General features: G+C 44.8%; 1 protein-coding gene across 1 annotated transcript in view; it reads right to left on the reverse strand.

Annotated features, from left to right (window-relative positions):
* The window catches only part of cps1 (carbamoyl-phosphate synthase 1, mitochondrial), a 191,616-nt gene that overhangs the window by 61,188 nt on the left and 109,389 nt on the right, over window positions 1-21,039 (reverse strand). Inside the window, exons 19-25 of the mRNA XM_072261156.1 lie at window positions 20,004-20,202; window positions 19,288-19,464; window positions 12,001-12,119; window positions 7,431-7,572; window positions 4,811-4,876; window positions 4,655-4,718; window positions 804-985 (exon numbers count right to left, since the gene is read on the reverse strand). Coding sequence (XP_072117257.1) covers window positions 804-985; window positions 4,655-4,718; window positions 4,811-4,876; window positions 7,431-7,572; window positions 12,001-12,119; window positions 19,288-19,464; window positions 20,004-20,202 — 949 coding nt within the window. The remainder of the gene's footprint in view (window positions 1-803; window positions 986-4,654; window positions 4,719-4,810; window positions 4,877-7,430; window positions 7,573-12,000; window positions 12,120-19,287; window positions 19,465-20,003; window positions 20,203-21,039) is intronic.

A 21,039-nucleotide genomic window follows, 5' to 3' on the forward strand; every position in this document is an offset into this window, starting at 1 on the left:
TCTGTCACTGTGTTACACTGGGGTACAGTACTGGTGGGGACGGGTCTGTCACTGTGTAACACTGGGGTACAGTTCTGGTGGGGACGGGTCTATCACTGTATAACACTGGGGTACAGTACTGGTGGGGATGGGTCTGTCACTGTGTAACACAGGTACAGTACTGGTGGGGACGGTCTATCACTGTGTAACACGGGGATACAGTACCGGTGGGGATGGGTCAGTCACTGTAATACGGGAACAATACTGGTGGGGATGGGTCTGTCACTGTATAACACTGGGGTACAGTACTGGTGGGGACGGGTCTGTCACTGTGTAACACTGGGGTATAGTACTGGTGGGGATGGGGATGGGGACGGGTCTGTCACTGTGTTTAGTATAGTACTGGTGGAGATGGATCTGTTGCTGTATAACACCGGGGCCCAGTACTGATTGGGACTGCTCCGTCACAGAGAATGTAGGGTTCAAGTGTGTAGAAGAAAGGAAATATCGTGATAGGTGAGACGAAATGAAAATGCAGCCATAATTATCACATTAAGCTTCTGAATCTCTAATACATGCTTTGAATAGGAAAGCACTGGGGACATTTTCCATAGACCAGGATACACCACAGGAGGAAGAAAAGTCAAGCCAATAAAAAAAAACTAGTCACTTTTGATACTGTCAGAAATAGAAGAGTGAGCAATGTAAATTTGAAATATTTGATCTTTAGCCCAGAAGATGTGATGTCATTGTAACAGTGCAGGAGAGCACTAAAAAGGCCAGTTGGTAACAGTGCTCTGGGTGAAGAGCTGTTGCTGTCTTACCTCTTGTTCGTAGATGTCCAGGATTCTTTCCAGTGAGAGCTCCTCAAAGTAGAGCCTGTCACACTCATCAAAATCAGTGCTGACGGTTTCGGGATTGTGGTTTACGACCACTGTCTTCTTGCCGAGTTGCCGCAGGGTACGGATGCTGGAGACGGCACACCAGTCAAATTCCACGCTGCTACCTGGAAAACAACAATCCTGATCTCTAGCAGGAGTCACTGGGCTCCATGTGTGTGCAGGAAGCAGCATGTATGCCAAGGTGGGTATGATTCCATGGGTTGCCCTCATCGTTCTCCTCAGGGTCTGCTGGGATTTAATCCCCCGTGTCCCCATCATGGGATATGAAGCAGGACTTGCCTACCCCACCCCCCGACTCCTCAGTATGCTGAGTGGAGAATCTACAATGCGTTTCAAGGTCAAGGGATATCACGGAAAACCAAGAAAAAGGGCTATGCAGGGCAGGGATCCTAGAAACATTGTGTCGTACATTAGCCCAGAGGATGTGGACTTCCTCTGAATAGCAGACAGGTTCAGCACATGTTTGTTACCAATCCCCTCGGGGGCAGAGGGAACTAGGTGCAGCAGTGCAGTGTTTCGTTCAGACATGACGTGTTATAAAGTACTGGAAAGATTATTACGGACACACGCTCTTGTTCTCACATGGAGACACGCACATGTTTTCTCTCTCTTTAAAATGTTTGAAATAAAAAGAAACTCAGGAAAAAAAAAAAAGACGCACAACAGCGTGGGAAGGGAAGAACCCAGAGTGAACTGTCCTTGCCTAACAAGACACACAGCTTGTAGCTTGTCCATTAATGGCAACAAGGAAGAACAGCAGAGACAATATGGGTCATATTAATACTGAATGTTCAACCACTTCATGTTTACAACAAATCACCTCAGAGACTTCAGTTAAGTTACCCAGAAATTGCTACTATTTGTGCTGAAGGGAAGACTATAAGACCATAAGACATAGAAGCAGAATTAGGCCATTTGGCCCATCGAGACATTTCCACCATTTGATCATGGCTGAGTTTTCCTCTTAATCCCATTCTCCTGTCTCTTACCCCTTAACCTTTGAAGCTTTTACTAATCAAGAAACGATCAACATCTGCTTTAAATATACCCAATGATTTGGCCTCCACAGTTGTTTGTGGTAATGAATTCCACACATTCAGCATTCTCTAGCTGAAAGAATTTCCCCTCATCTCTGTTCTAAAGGGACATCTTGTATTCTGAAGCTGTGCCCTCTAGTCCCAGATTCGACCACTCTATCTAGGCCTTGCAATATTCAGTAGGTTTCAATGAAATTGCCTCTCATTCTTTTAAACTCCAGCAAGCACAGGCCCAGAGCCATCATACACTCCCTTTGGATTAATCCTTTCATTACTGGGAATATTCTCGTAAACCTCCTCTGGACCCTCTCCAAAACTGCTCACAATCCACCTTGCAAAGCCTCAGCATTACATCCTTACTTCTATAGTCTTGTCCTCTAGAAAGGAACACTGACATTGCATTTGCCTTCCTTACTACTGACCCAACCTGCAAGTTAACCTTCAGGGAATGTTGGAATCCTGCACCTGGATTCCCGAGTCCCCTTGCACCTCCGATGTCTGAATTTGCTCCCCGTTTAGAAAACAGACCACGCCTTTACTTCTTCAACCAAAGTGCATGACCATACACTTCCCTACATGTATTCCATCTGTCACTTCTTTGCCCAATCTCTTAATGTGTCTAAGTCTCTCAGCAGGACACCAGTCACCAGAATTCACCTAACCCTTGCAGAGACCTCAGTGAGGTTACAGGTCTGGCCAACAGGAGCCCAAAACCTGCTGGAAAGGAGGAGAGAGAGAAGTTCTCAGTGGGGTAGAGAGGGAGGGGTCTGTGAAAAGTCCTCAAGGGGGTGGGAGCAGTGATGGTGAGTGTGTGAATTTTTCAGGATGGGAGAGGATGAGGCAGAGAAGTCTTCAGGGATATGGAACAGGACAGTGAACTTATTAAAGCTGGAGTGAGGGAGTGAAGGTCTCAGAGGGTCGGGAGAGGGAGCAGTGTTCTTGGGGAGGGGGAGGGAAGCAGGGTCACGGATCACATAAAGAAAATGAGGTCTTCAGGATGATAGCGGTGGGGGAAGATCTGAGGAGGATGTCCACAGAATGCTGCTGATCAGCTGGAAAAGGGGGCAGGGAAACGGCAGACCTAAGTAAATGTTTTTAAGTGCCATTGATACATTTTAGGAGGTCCAGTAAGTGTAGGACAGCCCTCGGGATTATTGAGGAACAGAGTGAGCTTGCAGTTCCAGTGTACGTTGAAGGTGGCAAATGGGGTACATTCCTTCAATAGCCAATCATAGAACAAGACAGTAGGGAGGCTAGGGAGAAAATGTTAGCAGACATTTAGGTCATTGGTGCACTACATGAGCGAAAAATGGAGCTGAAGTAGGCTACCAGGGCCGCTCAGGCCAACTGATCAATATGAGAGAAGAATGGCTAGCCCCTTATTTTACAGTTATGTCCCACTGTTCATGACACTCACACTACTGAAAACATCCAAACATCTACTTGTCAAGCCTTTTCCCCGTAACCTTTGATGGGCTCACTAACCTATCAAACTCCACCTTAAATATACCCACAATCCTCTAGCTGTCTCAACCAGAATAGTGCGTTGAGCCCATGAAGGCCGAGGCAGGGACAGATGAAAATGGTTTCAAAGCTGAATGTTTTGCAGGCTAGAACTTAGAACAACTGGGTGTCATGAGCAGTTAAAGCCAATTCAGGGCTGTTAGCAGATAAGCAGTAGGGCAGTGTCTGGGGTTTCCAGAGGTAATGATGGGAATGGAAGCCACTGCTGACTATCATGGATTCCAAGCAGTGACATTGTCACTCAATCAAGAGAGGTTCCAGCTATAGAGAGTGAGCTTCACCATTTTAATGGGTACACAGAGTTTATCAGGGAACTGTAAATTTCCGAAAGGTTAATTTGTAGATTGAGACAGTGGTAAGGAAGGAAAATGCAATGTTAGCATTCATGTTGAGATGACTAGAGTATAAGAACAAGGAGGTAATGCTGAGGCTTTATAAAGGATTGGTCAGACCACATCTGGAGTATTGTAAACAGTTTCATGTCCTTCATCTAAAAGAAGGTATGCTGGTATTGGAGAGGAACCAGAGGAGGTTCATGGGAATAATCCCAGAATTGAAAGAGTTAACGTGTGAGGAGCGTTGGATGGCTCTGGCCCCGTACTTGCTGGAGTTAAGAAGAATAAGAGGAGATCTCATTGAAACTTATCAAATATCAAAAGGCCCGGATAGAGTGTACGTGCAGAGGATGTTTCCTATAGTGTGGGAGTCTCGGACCAGAGGGCACAGCCTCAGAATACAAGGATGATCTTTTATAATAATAAAAAAGCAATAAATATTGAGAATGTGCGATGAAAAACCCTTGAAAGTGAGTCCATGGGTGGTGGGAAGAGGTTAGTAATGGGACAAGTGAAGTTGAGTAAAGTTACCCCCTTTGGTTCAAGAGCCTAGTGGCTGAGGAGTAACTGATCCTGAACTGTTGCCACAGACAGCTGTGGAAGCCAAGTCATTGGGTACGTTTAAAGTGGAAGTTAAAAAGTTCTTGTTTAGTAAGGAAGTCAAAGGTTACAGGGAAAAGGCAAGAGAATGAGATTGAGAAGGATAATAAGTCTACCATGATGGAATGAGAGTTGTCTTGATGAGATGAATGGCCTAATTATGCTCCTACATCTCATGGTCTTGATCAACTTCAGTAGTACGAGTTGGCAAAAACCCAAGGGATTAGGTCGAGAATGAAACTGTAAGGAATGGCAATTCAACTCTGCTTTAAGTTACCAATATGGTATGGTCCACATCCCAGCACCATTATTCCATGATCGTTGAAATCCAAGTCATGCTCCTGAAAAGTAGAAATAGAGCTCAGCAAGTCTTGGTCACAAGGTCAGAGGAATTTGGCAAATAAAAGCCAAGAAAAGCCTCCGTCATGCTCACCTGTCCATGGTATGTGGAGTAGAGGTAATTGGTAATAGCTGGGTACTCGGCAGCCAGGGTGTCAATCTGGTAAAGGAAAGCAGAAAATAGAGAGAGTGAGCTGGAAATGGACAGCCATGAGCCTTCTTGCGTCTCGGCCTCAGATCAAGCTGAGTGCCTCTTTCTGGTGGGAGTGGATCACTGCGATAAGCCTTCCCCAAAGGCCTCACCAAGGAGAACAGCAAATGGTGCCCAGACACACAAGAGGCAGCAGGTGCTGGAGTCAAGATCAAAAACAAACTGCTGGTGGAATTCATCAGGTTAGGCAGTGTCTGTGGAGGGAAAGGAAAGGTTGACTTATCTCAACCTGAAATGTTGTCCTTTCCCTCACAAATGCTGCCTGACCTATGGAGTTTCTGCAGCAGCAAGTTCATTTTCATTTTTCATTGACAGACACAGCATACTAACATGCCCTTCTGGTGCTTGGGCGTGCTTCACCCAAGTACCACTCATGTTCTCTGTACTATTTATATATTATTGTCATTTGTATTTGTACAGTTTGTCTTCTATTGCACACTGGGTTTTATTTCGGAGTAGTTTTTCATTGATTCCATTACATTTCCTTATTCTACTGTGAATGCCTGCATGAAAATGAATCTCAGGGTAGTATACGGTGACACACACGTAGTTTGCTAAAAAAATTTACTTTTAACTTAAAATATACCCATGTGACCAATTAACCTACTAACGTGTATGTCATTGGACTGTGGGAGCTGTTTAAAAAAGTCAACGGGGATAAACCATGAAATTATAGGACAGTAAGCCTCATATTAGCGGTAGGGAAATTATTCAAGATTCTCAGGGAGAGGATTGGCTCACGTTTGGAAAAATATCAACCTACTAGGGGCAGTCAGCATGGCTTTGTATATGGAAGGCCCTTTCTCACAAATTTGAGCATTTTGAAAAATGGCGAAGATGACTAATGAGACTGGGGCAGTGGATGCTTTATATGTGGATTTACAGAAGACATTGGACAAGGTCCTTGACAGTTGGCTAACTAAATTCCATGGGATCCTTGGTGAGTTGGTTAATTAGATCTAGAATTGGCTTGATCATAGAAGACAGGGTTGGTAATGATGGAGCAGGATGATTCTTGCTGGAAGTCTGTGACCAGTGGTGTTTGCAAGGACCTCAATTATTAGAAATATATATCAAATACTTGGATGAAGGTGGAATGGATCTGAGTAATAAGTTTGCAGATGAGACAAAATTTGGCAAAATTGGTAATAGTGTGGAAGATCTTCAAAGGATTCAGCAGGAAATAGATGGGTTAGAAATTTAGACAGAGAAATGGCAGATGGAGCCCTAATCTAGATAAATTTGAGGTGGCTCTTTTTGGAAGGTCAAATATGAGAGGAAAGTATACAATAAATGGCAGGAACCTGTGAGAAATTGACATAATCGCATTCATAGAGTTGTGGAGCAATACAGCACAGATACAGGTCCTTTAAATCAACCAGTCCACACCAACTCCTGTCCACACAACCATACAGAGGGACCTTGGGATGCAAGTCTATTGCTTCCTAAAAATGGCAACATAAGTGGATAGTGTGGTAAATGCAGCAGAGGGTGCGTTTGCCCTTATTGGTAAATGTGGCTTGTGCGCATTGGTCAGGGTACTAAACATAAAAGTCAGGAAATCACAATGCAGCTATGTAAACTCTGGTTAAACCACATTTGAAGTATCGTATGCTGCTCTGGTTGGCCATCAGGAAAGACATAGAAACTTTGGAGAGTGTGCAGAAGAGATTTAACCACAATGATGTCTATATTGTCTCTAATAGTTACAAAGGAAAGGTTAGACCAAATTTGGAAGACTTTTCTCTGGACCTTCAGAGACGGAGAGGGAAGCTGATAGAAATATAAAAAATTATAAGGGGAATGGCTAGATATTCCTTTTCTCGGGGTAGAAATGTCAAATACTAGAAGACATGGATTTAGAGTGAAAGATGAAAGTTTAAAGATTTGTAAGGCAAGTTTTTTTTTGAACTGCAGAGAGTGTGGGGTGACCGGAATGCACTACGAGGGGTGGTCATGGAAGCGGACACCATAGTAATGTTTAAAAGGTAGACACAAGAACAGAGAGGGAACAGATAGATATGGTTCATGAACAGACAGAAAGGATTAGTTTAAATTGGTATCATGCTCAGCACAGCTTTAGTGGGCTAAATATCTTATGTATGTCTGCGGCTCTGTTCCACATAACTTTTGTACGTCTGAGGCTCTTCAGCGCATGGTAAAGTCCTGAGAGCCACTTAAGGACGATGAGGGAAGTGGTAGGGTCAAGGCACCATTTTGTAAGGGAAGGGACATGGGATAGGAATTCCAGGGGAGCATTAAGGATATCTGAATGGAGCAGCACTAGGACGTCAGCACCTTGATGGATGGGAAAGCCAAGGAGTGAACTTTAATGGTCAAAGGTGAACTGGGATTCAGGACCACAGCAAAGAGGAAGTCCATATCTGACAGACTAAATGTGTCTGCACATTCCTACTTTTGAGTACTGACACCAGAGCCTTCCACCCCACTGACAACAATGATGGGCACAGCTCTACTAAGCAGAGAAAAAAAAGTCACCCACCTGCTTAACCTGCGGTTTGATGTTCCTCGATATCCGCAGTTTCCTTGCGTCAAGTTCACTGAGACCAATGCAGTTCCCAATCTGGCGGTCTGAAAACCCATCTTGTTTTGCCTTTAACAGCAGTGCATCAGAGATGGTTTCACTAGAGAAAGAAATCGCACCTTTTTATAATGCAAATCTAAAATTTACATTAAACCAAATCACTTTGTTATGAAACTTTTCACCTGCATTATAAGGTAGAATTGATAATGTAGGTTACTACAACATTTTTTTAAATTTAGGATTTTCATATATAAAAAGACAGTGTTTCATAGTAACATTTCAGTTAACCTGGCAAGTTTTAGGGGACTGCAACCAAGAAAACTAGGTAGGTTCAGGGGAGATTACCAAATAACAAAGGACGTGTAGCTTTAAGGTGAGGGGTGGGATTGTTTAAAGGAGATTCACGATGCAATTTTTTTTCTGCACAGAGTGGTGGGCGCCTGGAATGTAATATTAGGAGCAGTGGTTAAAGTAGATACAACAGAAACTCTTAGGAGGCATTTAGGCAGACATATGAACAGCCAGGAAACGGAAAGATATGACAATATGTATGCAGAGTAGTAAGACCAGCAGTATTGCTAGTTCAGATTTGGTTCCTGCGCTGTACTATTCTACATTTATGTATCTGTGTTAACGTGGAGAATGCTGGGAATACTTGACAAGTCAAGCCGCAACTGTAGAACATGCTTAAAGCAAGGCTTCAGCCTAAAACATTAGCTTTGTTCCTCTTTCTGTAGACACTCCATGGCCTACTGATTACTCGCAGCATTTCGCTTTTCTGTTTCTTATCTCCAGCATCTGCCGTGTTATAGTTTCCTTTGGAGATAATTGGGATTCATTTATTCCACAAGACGAGAGATCATATCGATAGAACGTAGATCTAGGATTACCAAAAGCAAATTAAAATTGCTGGACAAGAAGCTACGTAATTATTGAACTGGAAGTGAGAAAAGAAAATAGAGAAATAGAAAGAGAAAAGACTGGAAGGAGTGAAAACCATTCTGCAAGCTTACCACGTAGCCAAATCCACAACAACTCATTCCAGGCATCCGCCACATGGTGTAGAAAAAAAAATTACCTCATCCGGTTTCTGTTCTGTGAACTTCTGACTCTAGGGAAGCAGACAGAGATGAGATCTGAAACTGCACAATCAGCAAACACAGGATCAGCTGCTCCACTTGAACAGATGCCCAAGCAATGTCCCTCTTGGATCGACAGAATTAATTCTCAATTTCAACAGCTCAGTGACTGCACTCAATTCTACCAAGTCAGAGGTATAGCTCTGGGATGGATCAATGTATTCCCATCTCTTGGTGGGTCGGTAGAATAGCTATTGTTTCAGTCCTGCTCAAGTCCCCCTTTTTCCAGTTCATTGAAGACTATCGGTGCTGGTATGTAGCAGCCACCTCAATCTCAGCCAGCTCCATCATGGACAGTAGCCTCCCCAGCATCGAGAACATCTTCAAAAGGTGATGTCTTAGAAAGGCAACATCAACTATTCAGGACCCCCATCACAAAGGACATGCTCTCTTCACATTACTACCATCAGGGAGAAGGTCCAGGAGCCTGAAGACACACACTCAACATTTTAGAAACAGATTCTTCCCCGCAGCCATCAGATTTCTTGAACGGACAATGAACCAACCCATGAACACTACTCATGATTTTCACTCTCCTCTTGCTCTACTTTTTAAATTTATTTTAATATATATTTCTTATCGTAATTTGTAGTATTTTTTATGTATTGCACTATGCTGCTACTGCAAAACAACAAACTCATGACATATCTATATGCCAGTGACATTAAACCTGATTCTGATCTGTTTCATACACAACTCTGTAGTTTCCTCGCCTTATTGCTAATTTCCACTGTGCTCTGACTTTCATCTGCCTCACCTCTGACTCTTCCCGTTCTCTGTCACTACCTTTGGCATCAGGTTAGCCAGTAGAATCAAAGAGTTCACCGATTTGCCTGGGTGTCACTAGGACATCTCCACACTGTCCCTTGTGGTACTCCTTGTCATTCCCCAATCTGTACCACTAATGCCGCCTGTCCCACCGCTTCCCCGAGGGCTCTCGAAATGTTTCCCTCTTCCCTCCACCACAGTTTACGAGGCAACATTGCTGACAGGGATCTCAACTCGGTCCGCTCCATTTCTGTGCCTTTAATTGACTCATTGGTTTATTAATTATTTCACCTGCCAGCACATTTTTAGGTCACGGGAGGAAACTGGAGCATCTGCAGGAACTCCACACGGTCACAGGGAGAATGTGGAAGCTCCCATAGTAGCAGAGGTCAGGACTGAACCTTGGTCACAGGAGTATCACCAGGTCACTCCTGGTCTTGCAACAAAAGGCAGTGTACCTTCTGCCTTCCTAATCATTAGCTTGATCTACCCTGTAACTTGAAATCATCTGTGTACCTGGACCCCATCAACTCCTTTCTACCTCTCAACTTTTTTCCAAAGTAAACTACATTTCTGTGTTTTTTCCTGAAGCGGATAATGTCATATTTTTGCCATATTTACCTTTCCCTTCGACATAACATGTCCTTACCTATTTGTTTGGCCTGTCTCCAATATCCTGAAGCTCCTCTATATCACACATCCTCACAACACACACAGTCATTAGCTTTGAACAGTGCAGATCACACCTGACCCCGTAATCCAATTCATTGACTTAGATTGCAGACAGCCAAAGTCCTGACCACTGTACTGTCCACGTTGAGCTTCCACATTCTTCCCGAGACTGTGTGAATTTCCTCCAGATGCTCTAATTTCCTCCACTGACCTAAAAATGGCCTGGCAGTTAATTGGCCTTCGCAAGCTACCCTTCAGGATAGTTAAACCTATCCCCACGGCAATTCACTGCTCACAAGCTGCAGGTCTGGAAATGTCCTGCTTTTATTCCAAGGTCAATGGGAATAACAATTCACTCCAGGTTAGTTCCCCAATCCCCTGAGCTCTACTTATTTTAACAATCTCTTGTGTAGCAGATACACTGCATTAACTACTGAGTTCAGTTCTACACACAGCTCCTCAGCAAATGAAGTGGTATAGTTCTTCTTGCAGAAACACCTTGACATGGGCTGATAAGTGGTACTTGTGCACTAAAATGTCCAGGTAATGCTCATCACCAACAAGAGGGAGCCAAACTACCTGCCCCTTATTCAATGCTCTCATAATTGCCTCCTTGCAGGTCACTGATGTCCTGGATTGGATCTGGACTAACCATACAAATATCGAGACTAAAAGAGCAGGTTGGGGACCAGGGCTCCTGCAGTGAGTGAGTCACAAAGCCATTGTACCACTTGCAAGGTGCAAGTCAAGAGTGTGACTTGTCTGGATGAGTGCGGCCACAGAACTCCACACTCGCCATTGTTGGTGAGACCCTACATTGAACTGGGGACTACTTTGTTGAACACCTTCGCTTTGTCCACAACAAGCGCAATTTCCCAGTGTCCAACCATTTAAATTCTAACCACTATTCCCATTATGACATATTGGTCCAAAGCCCCTTCTACTGCCATGATGAGGCCAATCTCAGGTTGGAGGAGCAACAGCTAATATTCCATCTGGGTAGCCTCTAAATGGATGCATGAACATCGATTTCTCTAACTTCTGGTATCTCCCCAACCCCCCTTCCTTTCCCCACTTTGGCTCCCCTCTTACAACTTCTCTTCTTCTCACCTGCCTATCACCTCTCCCTTGATCCCCTTTTCCTTCCCTTTCTCCCATGATCCACTCTCCTCTGCTATCTGATTCCTTCTCATGCGCCATTTACCTTTTCCACCTTTCACTTCCCAGCTTTTTGCTTCATCCCCCTCTCCCCCACCCACCGAACTTCCCCCTCACCTAGGCTCACTTATAACCTTCTAGTCTTTACTCCTTGCCCTCCCTCACCTTCTTATTCTGGTTTCTTCCCTCTTTCCTTCCAGTCCTGATGAAGAGTCCCGACCCAAAATGTCGACTGTTTATTCCTTTCCATAGAAGCTGCTTGACTTGCTGAGTTCTTCCACAATTTTGTGTCCGTTACTCCCCATTTCTAGCATCTGCAGCATCTCTTGCATTTGTAAAAAAATGTTTAAATGGCTGGTGCACCATTCACAAAACGCTCTGCAGTTACTCACCCAGACTTCTCCAACAGTATTTCCCAAACCTGCAACCTCTCCCACTGAGAAAGACAAAGACAAAGACCAGGTGCCGCTGGGGAGCAACACCAACTGAAAACCATCATACTTGTGAATACATTGTCAATCCACGGCTCTGAGGTGCCAAACTCAGTCCAATGCTGCCTTGACTTCAAAGCCAGCTATCCTCACCTTAGCCTCGGAAATCAGCTCTTTTGCAATGTTTGAGTCAACTAACCAAGATCTGGAGCTGCGTGGTCCTAGTAAATACCAAATTGTGTTAGTTCATCAACCTATAAGGTCATTCTATCAATGGCCATGTTAACAGCTGTTACAATACATTAAATGTCATGGACACATGTTAATCTGAGAAATCATGGCAATACTGGGCACAGCTACCTGTTGTGTTTGCACAGCTCCTTCTCCAAAGTTACGATCTGCTTAAGTCTGTAGAGGAACCACTTGTCGATAGCAGTCAGGTCGTAGATCTCATCCACTGAGATACCACTGTGTAATGCCTGCAGAGAGTGAGAAACAGGCTGTGGCAGTCAGCAATCAGACAATACAGGAAGAAGTGGGAAATAAGGGTTGTGTCCCACTCCCAGTGACAAGGACCGGTAAGGAGTTCAGTCCAAATCACAGCACCATGAGACATAAGCTGTGGCTCTAGGCACAGTGCAAACACCATTTATAAATCCACCAATGACACAACTGCAATTGACAGAATCGTTGATGCTGACAAGATAAGAGAGATCAGCTGGTTAAGTGGTGCTGCAGTGACAATGTCATTAGGACCAAGGAATTGATTGTGGACTTCAGGAAGGGGATGACACACCAGTCCTCACCGAGGGATCAGTGGTGGAAAGGGTGAGCAGCTTCAAGTTCCTGGGTGTCAACATCTCTGAGGATCTATTCTGGGCCCAACATACTGATACTGTGATGAAGAAAGCACGATAGTGGTTATATTTCATAAGCAGTTTGAGGGAATTTGTTGTGACACCAAAGACTCTAGCAAATTTCTACAAATATACAATGTGCAGCATTCACCATCTGAAATGGAGAGGCCACTGCACAGGACCGGAAAAAAGCTACAGAGCATTTGTAGTGTATGGGTGCTGGGCAGAGCATGGTGGGGTGCGGGGGTGGCAGGGGAGGAAAAAAAATCTGGGAAATGAAGGGCTAGGGTGGCAAATGGGGGACTGGGAAAGAGGAGTATGTGGAAGAGAACTAGAAAGAGAGATAAAGGAACAGAGGAGGAAAGTCCACTGAAGGTGGATCACTGAAATGCTCATGTCATTGTGCCGTTCCTGTAGTTTGTGTCTGGCCCCACCCTGCCAGGGAGGGAGGTCAGGACAGATGTTTCAGTGAGGAAATGAGGAAGGGGAATTAAAACAGATGGCATCCCGGAGGTCCAGAAGGCCACGGCAAACAGGGTGCAGGTGCTCACTGACGTGGTTACCTGGTCTGTGCTTGGTCTCACTAATGTAGGGGAGGCCACATCTGCAGCACCAAACGTAAGTGGACAAGACTAGAGGGAGTAAAGCAGTCACCAATACTGGGAAATGAAGTTCAGAGGTGTCCCTGTTTGCAAGTCACTTAAGGCTGAAATGCAAGTGAGGAAGGCAATTAGATCAGGTAGGTTGGCCTTGATTACAAGATGATTTGAGTACATAAACAAAATTGTCTTCCTACAACTTGAGAACTCACTGCGAGACAGAGCACTGTTTTGACCTCTTTATCATAAACACAGATATATTGGCAAAAAAAGGGACTGCACCTGTAATACACATAACAGGGTTTTGGTATGGTGGGTCAGTGATATGTGGAAAAACTAAATAGACTGGGTCTCAATTCTACTGACCTTACTAAAACTTACACCAATTAATTGTCCTCTACAAGGTCAGCGCAGAGAGGAAGTTTCCCTTGTCCGAGGTGTTGGGAATCAAGGCTCACAGTCTCAGGACAACAAATGGGCCATTCAGGGCTGAGGTGGTGGTGACGTTTTTGGGAATTTTCTGTCTGGTGAGCAGTAGAGGTCCTGGTCATTAACTGCATTCAACACATTTCTGGAGAGAGGTAACCTGACAGAGGCGTATAAGGTGACGAGAGGCATTGATCATGTGGATAGCCAGAGGCTTTTTCCTAGAGCTGAAATGGCTAACACAAGGGGGCATAGTTTTAAGGTGCTTGGAAGTAGGTACAAGGGGGATATCAGAGGCATGTTTTTCATACACAGAGAGGTGGATGCATGGAATGGAAGGTGGTAGAGGCGGATACAATAGGGTCTTTTAAGAGACTCCTAGGTAGGTACATGGAGCTTAGAAAAATAGAGGCAGGGAAATTCTAGGCAGCTTCTAAGAGTAGATTACATGGTCAGCACAACACTGTGGGCCAAAGGGCCTGTAATGTGCTGTAGATTTCTATGTTCTGAGAGGAGTCAGGGGATACAGTATGGAAGTGGAAAAGCAGCTGTGATTTTGTTGAATCAGAATCAGGTTTAGTATCACTGACATACTGTAGGTCATGAAATTCGTTGTTTTACGGCAACAGTATGATACAATTTAAAAAACTGTAAACTACAATGATATATAACACAATTAAATAAATAGTGCAAAATGAGAGACAAAAAATAGTGAGATAGTGTTTATAGGTTCATTGTCCATTCAGAAATCTGATGGTAGGGGGAAGAAGGTGTTCCTCAGATGCTGAACGTGTGCCTTCAGGCTCCTGTACTTCCTCTCTAATGGCACCAACGAGAGGAGGGCACGTCCTAGGTGAAGGGGGTCCTTACTGATGGATGCCACCTTTTGAATATACTTTGATAATAAATTTACTTTGACTTTGACACTGCCGCTGAGGTCTCAGTGGACGGGAGAAGCATGGGAAGCCAAGGTACTGGATGGGGTGAAGGGTGAAAACAAATGGTACAAAGCTGGAGGCCCCAGGACAGAAAACACTTCTTCCAATAAAGGTCATTAGACGTTATCTCGGTCTCTCTCATCACAGTGCAGCCTGAATGGCGGAGATACCAGAAAGGAATGACTTTGTCTAATTAAACAACCCACTCAGCTCAGAGGGAATGCTTATCTGTATTGTCAGTAGGTGTCTATTCACAGATTAGCTTAATCACCAAAGCTTAGACCCATTGGTCATGGGGGTCAGGACTAGCATCAGCCTAGAGTCAGAGTGCAGAGGTAAAAAGATGTTCTGCTTTCTGGGGGGAGGTAGGGGGCTTGTATCCTGGGCAAAATATCAGGGGTGAAAGCAAAGGGTGAGTAGGTGACAAAGGGCAGGCAAAGGTTCTATGAACTGAATGGCCTCCTTTCTACCAATTCTCTGAATCAGGTGTGACGAGAATACACATAGATGTTAGATGTCCTGTGAGATCAGCAGTTGGTCTGCCACCTGTCCTCAGGGGAAGGAGAGATAAGGAACAATGAAGCAGCATTTGGAGATGTGTAATGAAGGGGCGGGAGAGAGAGAGCTGTCTAGAGCGGCTCCCCCTTTGAACCCTGAACTGTTTGAAGTGATGGACAGGCGATATCCCAGCAGGGGGATAAAAGGGGACAGGTTCACTAAGGCAGCACGCACACGACACCCGAGGTAACGAGACCCTGGAAGCGGTGTGCCTCTCACGAGTTGGTGGGAAGTACCGGACCTTAAACGCACAGGGTGGAAAGGTACAATCAGCGGGAACCCGGTGTGTGTCCACCCTCGCTTGGGTGCCGGGTTCACTGCAGAGGATCGACCGCATCTGGAGGAGGGGTCACAGTCGGTGACCTCAGGTGACATCACCAAGGACCTGCCCGAAAGCTGCTTGTGAGCAACATCGCCGGTCTGTGAGTGGAAGCCGTTTCTGAATGATCAGTCGTTCTCTCTCTCCCTCCCCCCCACCCTGTCCATTGCCATGCCAACGATTACTGCGAACTGAACTATTAAATCGAACTGGACTTTTGTGTCACTTTGAAATTGGTCATTTACCCCTAGACAACGATAGAGCTTGATTGATGCTGTTATCTTAATTCTGTGCACGTGTGTGTTTATCATTGCTGAACTGTTGCATTTATTATCCTTTCGATCACTGTGTTGCTTGTTTCTTTAATAAAACTTTCTAAGTTCTAGTAATCCAGACTCCAACTGAGTAATCCATTTCTGCTGGTTTGGCAACCCAGTTACGGGGTACGTAACACAGGAACAAGATACTCACCCAGCCCCTGCACAAGGAAAATATCAGATAGTTCCTGAAAACCAAGGGTAAATGAAAATGACTAGCCAAGGGTAAATGAAACAGAAGATGGATTGAGTAATGGCTTCCGAAGAGTGAGAGACTTCCTCTCTCACTTTAACTCAAACCATAAGATGATTGAAAGCAAGGGGAGGGGGTGGAAGCGCAGACATCAGCGGCAGATACTGAGCTCTCAACAGGCCCTTTTCTCCTACTGCACCTTGCCCCAACTTCTACAATCCATTTGTTTCTCCTTGTAACCAGGACTAGGGCTAGAACAAGTTCAACAGTCATTGGTGTAGGCATACATGCGCAGGGCACAAATGTTATTTTACCAGCAGCACAATATGACAACAAACATTGCTTCAAATGAGGAGGAATTTCCTTAGCCAGAGGCTGAGGAATCTGTGGAATTCACTGCCACAGACAGCTGTGGAGGCCAAGTCATTGGGTATATTTAAAGCAGAGATTGATTGTTATTTTATTAGTAAGGGTGTCAGAGGTTATGGGGAGAAGGCAGGACGGTGGGTTGAGAGGGTTAATAGATCAGCGATGATAGAATGGCAGAGCACTCTCAAAGGGCCGAATGGCCCAATTCTGCTGCCCATGTCTTATGGTCAATAAATGCAAATTATAAATAACTCATACTTGTGCAAAATGAATGACAAAATAAACATTATGAAACTAGTGCACAGCTGGAGAGAAGACAACAACAGGTCATTCCCACATGGTTGGTTGATCCACAAGACAGAGGTGCATGGGGTCCATGGTGACTTAGCCATTTGGGTTCAGAAGGGACAAGGTCAGTAAGCTTTTAATTACTAGTTCAATTAGTTCAGCCTAACATCAAGGGCAGACGGGCCTGTTCCTGTGCTGTTCACTTCTACACTCTATATTCAGTAGAATCATGTAGTAATAGAGCACGAGAACAGGACCTTCGGCCCACTAGTGGAGGTCGAGCACAGCAATCTCCTCTCCTCAATGCCTCTAAAATGTTTTAATTATGCTCGCCTCAACCTCTTCCCCTGGCAATTCATTCTAGGTATTTACTACCCTCTGTGTTAACAACTTACCATTTTGGCTTCTTTTAAATCTCGCCCCCCCCCCCCCCCCATTGTGACAGTGTCCTTAGTTTCGGACTCCCCAACCCTGGGGTAAAGATTATGACTGTTCCTCTTACCCGTACCCCTCATGATTTTATAAACACTATGCGCACACACCTTCTTCTTCTATGCTCCAAAGAATAAAGATCCAGTCTGACTAACCTCTCCCAATAACTCAGGCCCTCTAGCTCTGACAACATTCTCATAAATCTCTTCTGTACCCTCTCCCGCTTAACAATGTCTTTCCAGTAACACGGTAACCAAAACTGTATCCAGTGCAGCCAGTGGAGTCTCACCAATGACTTGTGTAACTGCAACATAATGTCCTTACTCTTAAAGAATGCCCCGACTGACAAAGGCCAGTGTGCTAAACACCTTCATCACCGTGTCTATGTACATGGCCACTTTCCGCGAACTGTGCACTTTCACTCCTAGGTCCCTCTGTTCAACAACACTTATCAGTGCCCTGCTATTCACAGTATAGTTCCTACCCTGGTTTGAATGTCCAAAATGCATCACCTCACACTTATCTAAGCTGAGATCCATTGTCCATTTCTCAGCCTACCTCCCTAAGGAGTAGATTTACACTTGGGGCCACTTTATTACATACTTCCTGTACTAATAAAGTGGAAACTCAGTGTGTGTTTGTGGTCTTCTGCTTCTGCAGCCCATCCACTTCAAGGTTCGATGTGTTGCACATTCAGAGATGCTCTTCTGCATACCACTGTTGTAACGCTTGTTATTTGTATCACTGTCACCTTCCTGTCAGATTGAACCGGTCTGGCCATTCTCCTCTGACCTCTCTCATTCACAATGCAGTTTTACCCACAGAACTGCTGTTCATTGGATGCTTTTTGTATCTCGCACCATCCTCTGTAATCTCTGTTGTGTGTTAAAATTCTAGGAGATCAGCAGTTTCTGAGATACTCAAACCATCCTGTCAGGCAGCAAAATCTATCCCATGATCAAAGTCACTGAGATCACGTTTCTTCCCAATCCTGGTGTTGAGTCTGAATAACAACTGAACTTCTTGACCACGTCTGCCTGCTTTTATGCATTGAGTTGCTGCCACATGATTGGCTAATTAGATATTTGCATTAATGAGCAGGTGCACAGGTGTACCTAATAAAGTGTACATGAACTAGGCTGAAGCGGGACAAGGCACGTAAAGAGCATGGACAGCTGACTAGGGCGTCAAACCGTCATCAAAAGATACAGTAGGATATAGATCAGTTGGAAAGTTGGGCAGAGAGATCTAGGAATTGAAGGATAGGGACCATGTGCAGGTCAGTGGGATTGGTTAGACCAGCACAGTGGTTGGCACAGACATGGTGAGTCAAAGGATCTGTTCCTGTGCTGTACTGCTGTGTTCTCTTAACCACAGAGTTCAGAAGGATACGGCAATCTGGTTAAAGACTGCCGCCCAGCTAGAATAGAATGTATGGTTCTACATGGAGAGAGGGTGACCCCTGCTGTCACAACATGGGACAGCATCGGCAGTGTTGTGTTCCTGTGCTGGTTTTACCCCGGACAGAGATACACTGTACTCACACCCGTCAAATGCTGCGAGAGAAGGCTGGCCCTCCACAACATCAACATGACCTGTCTAGTTATTAAACTCATTGAAGTACCAAGGTCACTGTGCTTTCTGGGGATGTGGACTGCAGAATGGTGGAAGAAGCTCTTCTGACATGCACTTGCGGTGTCCTCTCATAGAAGAACCAGCCTATCTGACAGCTAAATCTAATGTCAGCATTCAGGCAATTTCACAGAGGAGAGAATGTTCAGGGGACTGCAAGTGTCTTCAATGCACCAGCATTATGAAAGGAGGTCAAAACACCTTTGGGAAATAGCACGGTGGTTAACACACAAATGGCTTCTCCTGTTCATTCTGTTCAATCCTCGGCCATTTAGGTCAATGGGCAGTGGCAGCCTAGATTCCCCATATAAAGCCACCTTCTGTCGCCTTCTCTGGATTGGCACAGATGATTATTAACTCAACTGTCTTGATACTGTGATCTTCTAATCCTCTTGCAGAAGGATAATCTAAAATGTGCATTCACCTCCTGTTTCCAGAGCTTTTTGTGGAGCGAATACACCAGATTTCCACACTCCTCTGGTGGAAGCAAGCAGGGAGTATTAAATTAGGCCCACCCACCCAGTTCTTCATGAACAGTGCATCTGGACCCATTGTTGGGAGTTCCATCTTCACTGATCACCTCGATAAGATCTCTGATCATAAAAGATCCTCAGCCTGGCACAGATTTCAGAAAACCAAGACCACAGACATCTCTCTGGAGAATACTAGGGTAGAACTTCCAATAACAAGCAGTAGCTATGTTGCAACATGGTCATTACCTTTGCCAAGGAGTAGATGCGGTTAATGGATGGGACAGAGAGATCTTTCTGCAGGTCAAAATCAGCAGACCAGGACTTCTTCATGGGGAGGCGGGGGACAAAGCCTTCCACGGATGGGTGACACATCCTTAGAGCTTTCTGGAAGCTTTCTTCGAACGTGCGGCCTATAGCCATTACCTGGACAATGCAAGCAGAGGTCAGACTCAAATCAACTCACACACAAAGTTCGTCATTTTCTATCCTGAGGGACTGTATACACAACTCATCATCAAATGGCTTTGATCAATGCTTGGTCACCTATTAAATCATGTTCATTAGTGTCAATCTACCCTCTGAAAATACTACCCCAGCTATGAACTGCTCTCCTGCTCCCGGTTGCTGCCTGATTAGCGAGGTTCAATTCACTGATAGATAGCTGTGGATCAAAGTGTTGAACTTAACTGAAAGGAGGGATATGGACCATATACAGGCAGGAAGGATTAATTTACTTAGGAATCCTCAGCTTAATTTGTTTGGCACACCATCGTGGGCCATAGGGCCAGTTCCTGTTCTGTACCATTCTGTGTCCTGTGCTCTATCTTTCTAGACTGACTAACCTTTGAGCTAAATAAACATCACAATGTAAATGTTAACTCAGTCCAGAAGAGGCAGTTCATCCTTCACAAAGAGGCCAGTAGTCATAGAAACATGCCAATTGAGTTAGTCAACGTACTCACCTCCCCAACACTCTTCATGGAGCTGCCAATCTCGCGAGAGGCTCCATGGAAACGGTCCAAGTCCCACCGAGGAACCTTGGTTACAATGTAGTCCAGGCTGGGTTCGAAGCATGCCGTTGTCTTCCCTGAAACAGCATTCCTGATGTCAGGCAGGGGTATGCCAAGGGCCAGCTTAGCAGCCACAAAGGCCAGTGGATATCTGTGAAGAAAAAGATCAGAATCAGTGGCTGGCGACCAGAGAAAAGCAGCTTTCATTCCCAGACATGAAGCTGTTCAGTGTGCGGCATCACACGTGAGCAGATACATGCACGTAGACTGAACAGCTCTAGTCCCTGTGCAGGGATAGCAGGTTCAATTGGTGGGAATGTGCTTAGAACTAGAGCCTTTGGCAGGGAAAGGAGATGCTGAGTGGCTGCCCAAGCTCTGCTGCTCTCCAATTGATGAACGGCTGGTAAAACCTTACCACTGAGCTTCACGCAGTCATGATCAACAGGTTTATCTGGGCTAACTTACCCTCCAAACATATAACCTCAGCTACTCATTGTTTCTTTCCTTCTGCGTGATCCACTTTTATTTCAGAGTTATGCAGTTGTTTTTCATTTGTATTGTAAGGTATTAAATCACCCATAATCAGGATTAAACTAAACAGTCTGGAATTCCCCAGGCTCCAGCTCAATGCCTTCTCTATTTATCAAGAGTGATGGGTATAGAACATTACAGCACAGTAACGTCCTTTGGCCCACGATGCCGTGTTGAACTTTTAACCTACACTAACATTAATCTAACCACAGAGAGCTCCTTGTTTCTTCCATCTACATGCCTATCCAAGAGTCTCGTAAATGTCCCTAATGAATCTGTTTCTACCACCAACTCTGGCAGCACATTCTATGCACCCACCACTCTCTGTGTAAAAATCCATCCCTCTCTGACATCCCTCTATACTTTCACCTTAAAATTAAGCCCTCTCACACTCGCCATTTCCAGCCTGAGAAAAGTCTCTGACTGTCCACTCTATCTATACCTCTTATCATCTTAT

Source organism: Mobula birostris, chromosome 6 (assembly GCF_030028105.1).
Source record: "Mobula birostris isolate sMobBir1 chromosome 6, sMobBir1.hap1, whole genome shotgun sequence".
NCBI classification, from domain to species: domain Eukaryota; kingdom Metazoa; phylum Chordata; class Chondrichthyes; order Myliobatiformes; family Myliobatidae; genus Mobula; species Mobula birostris.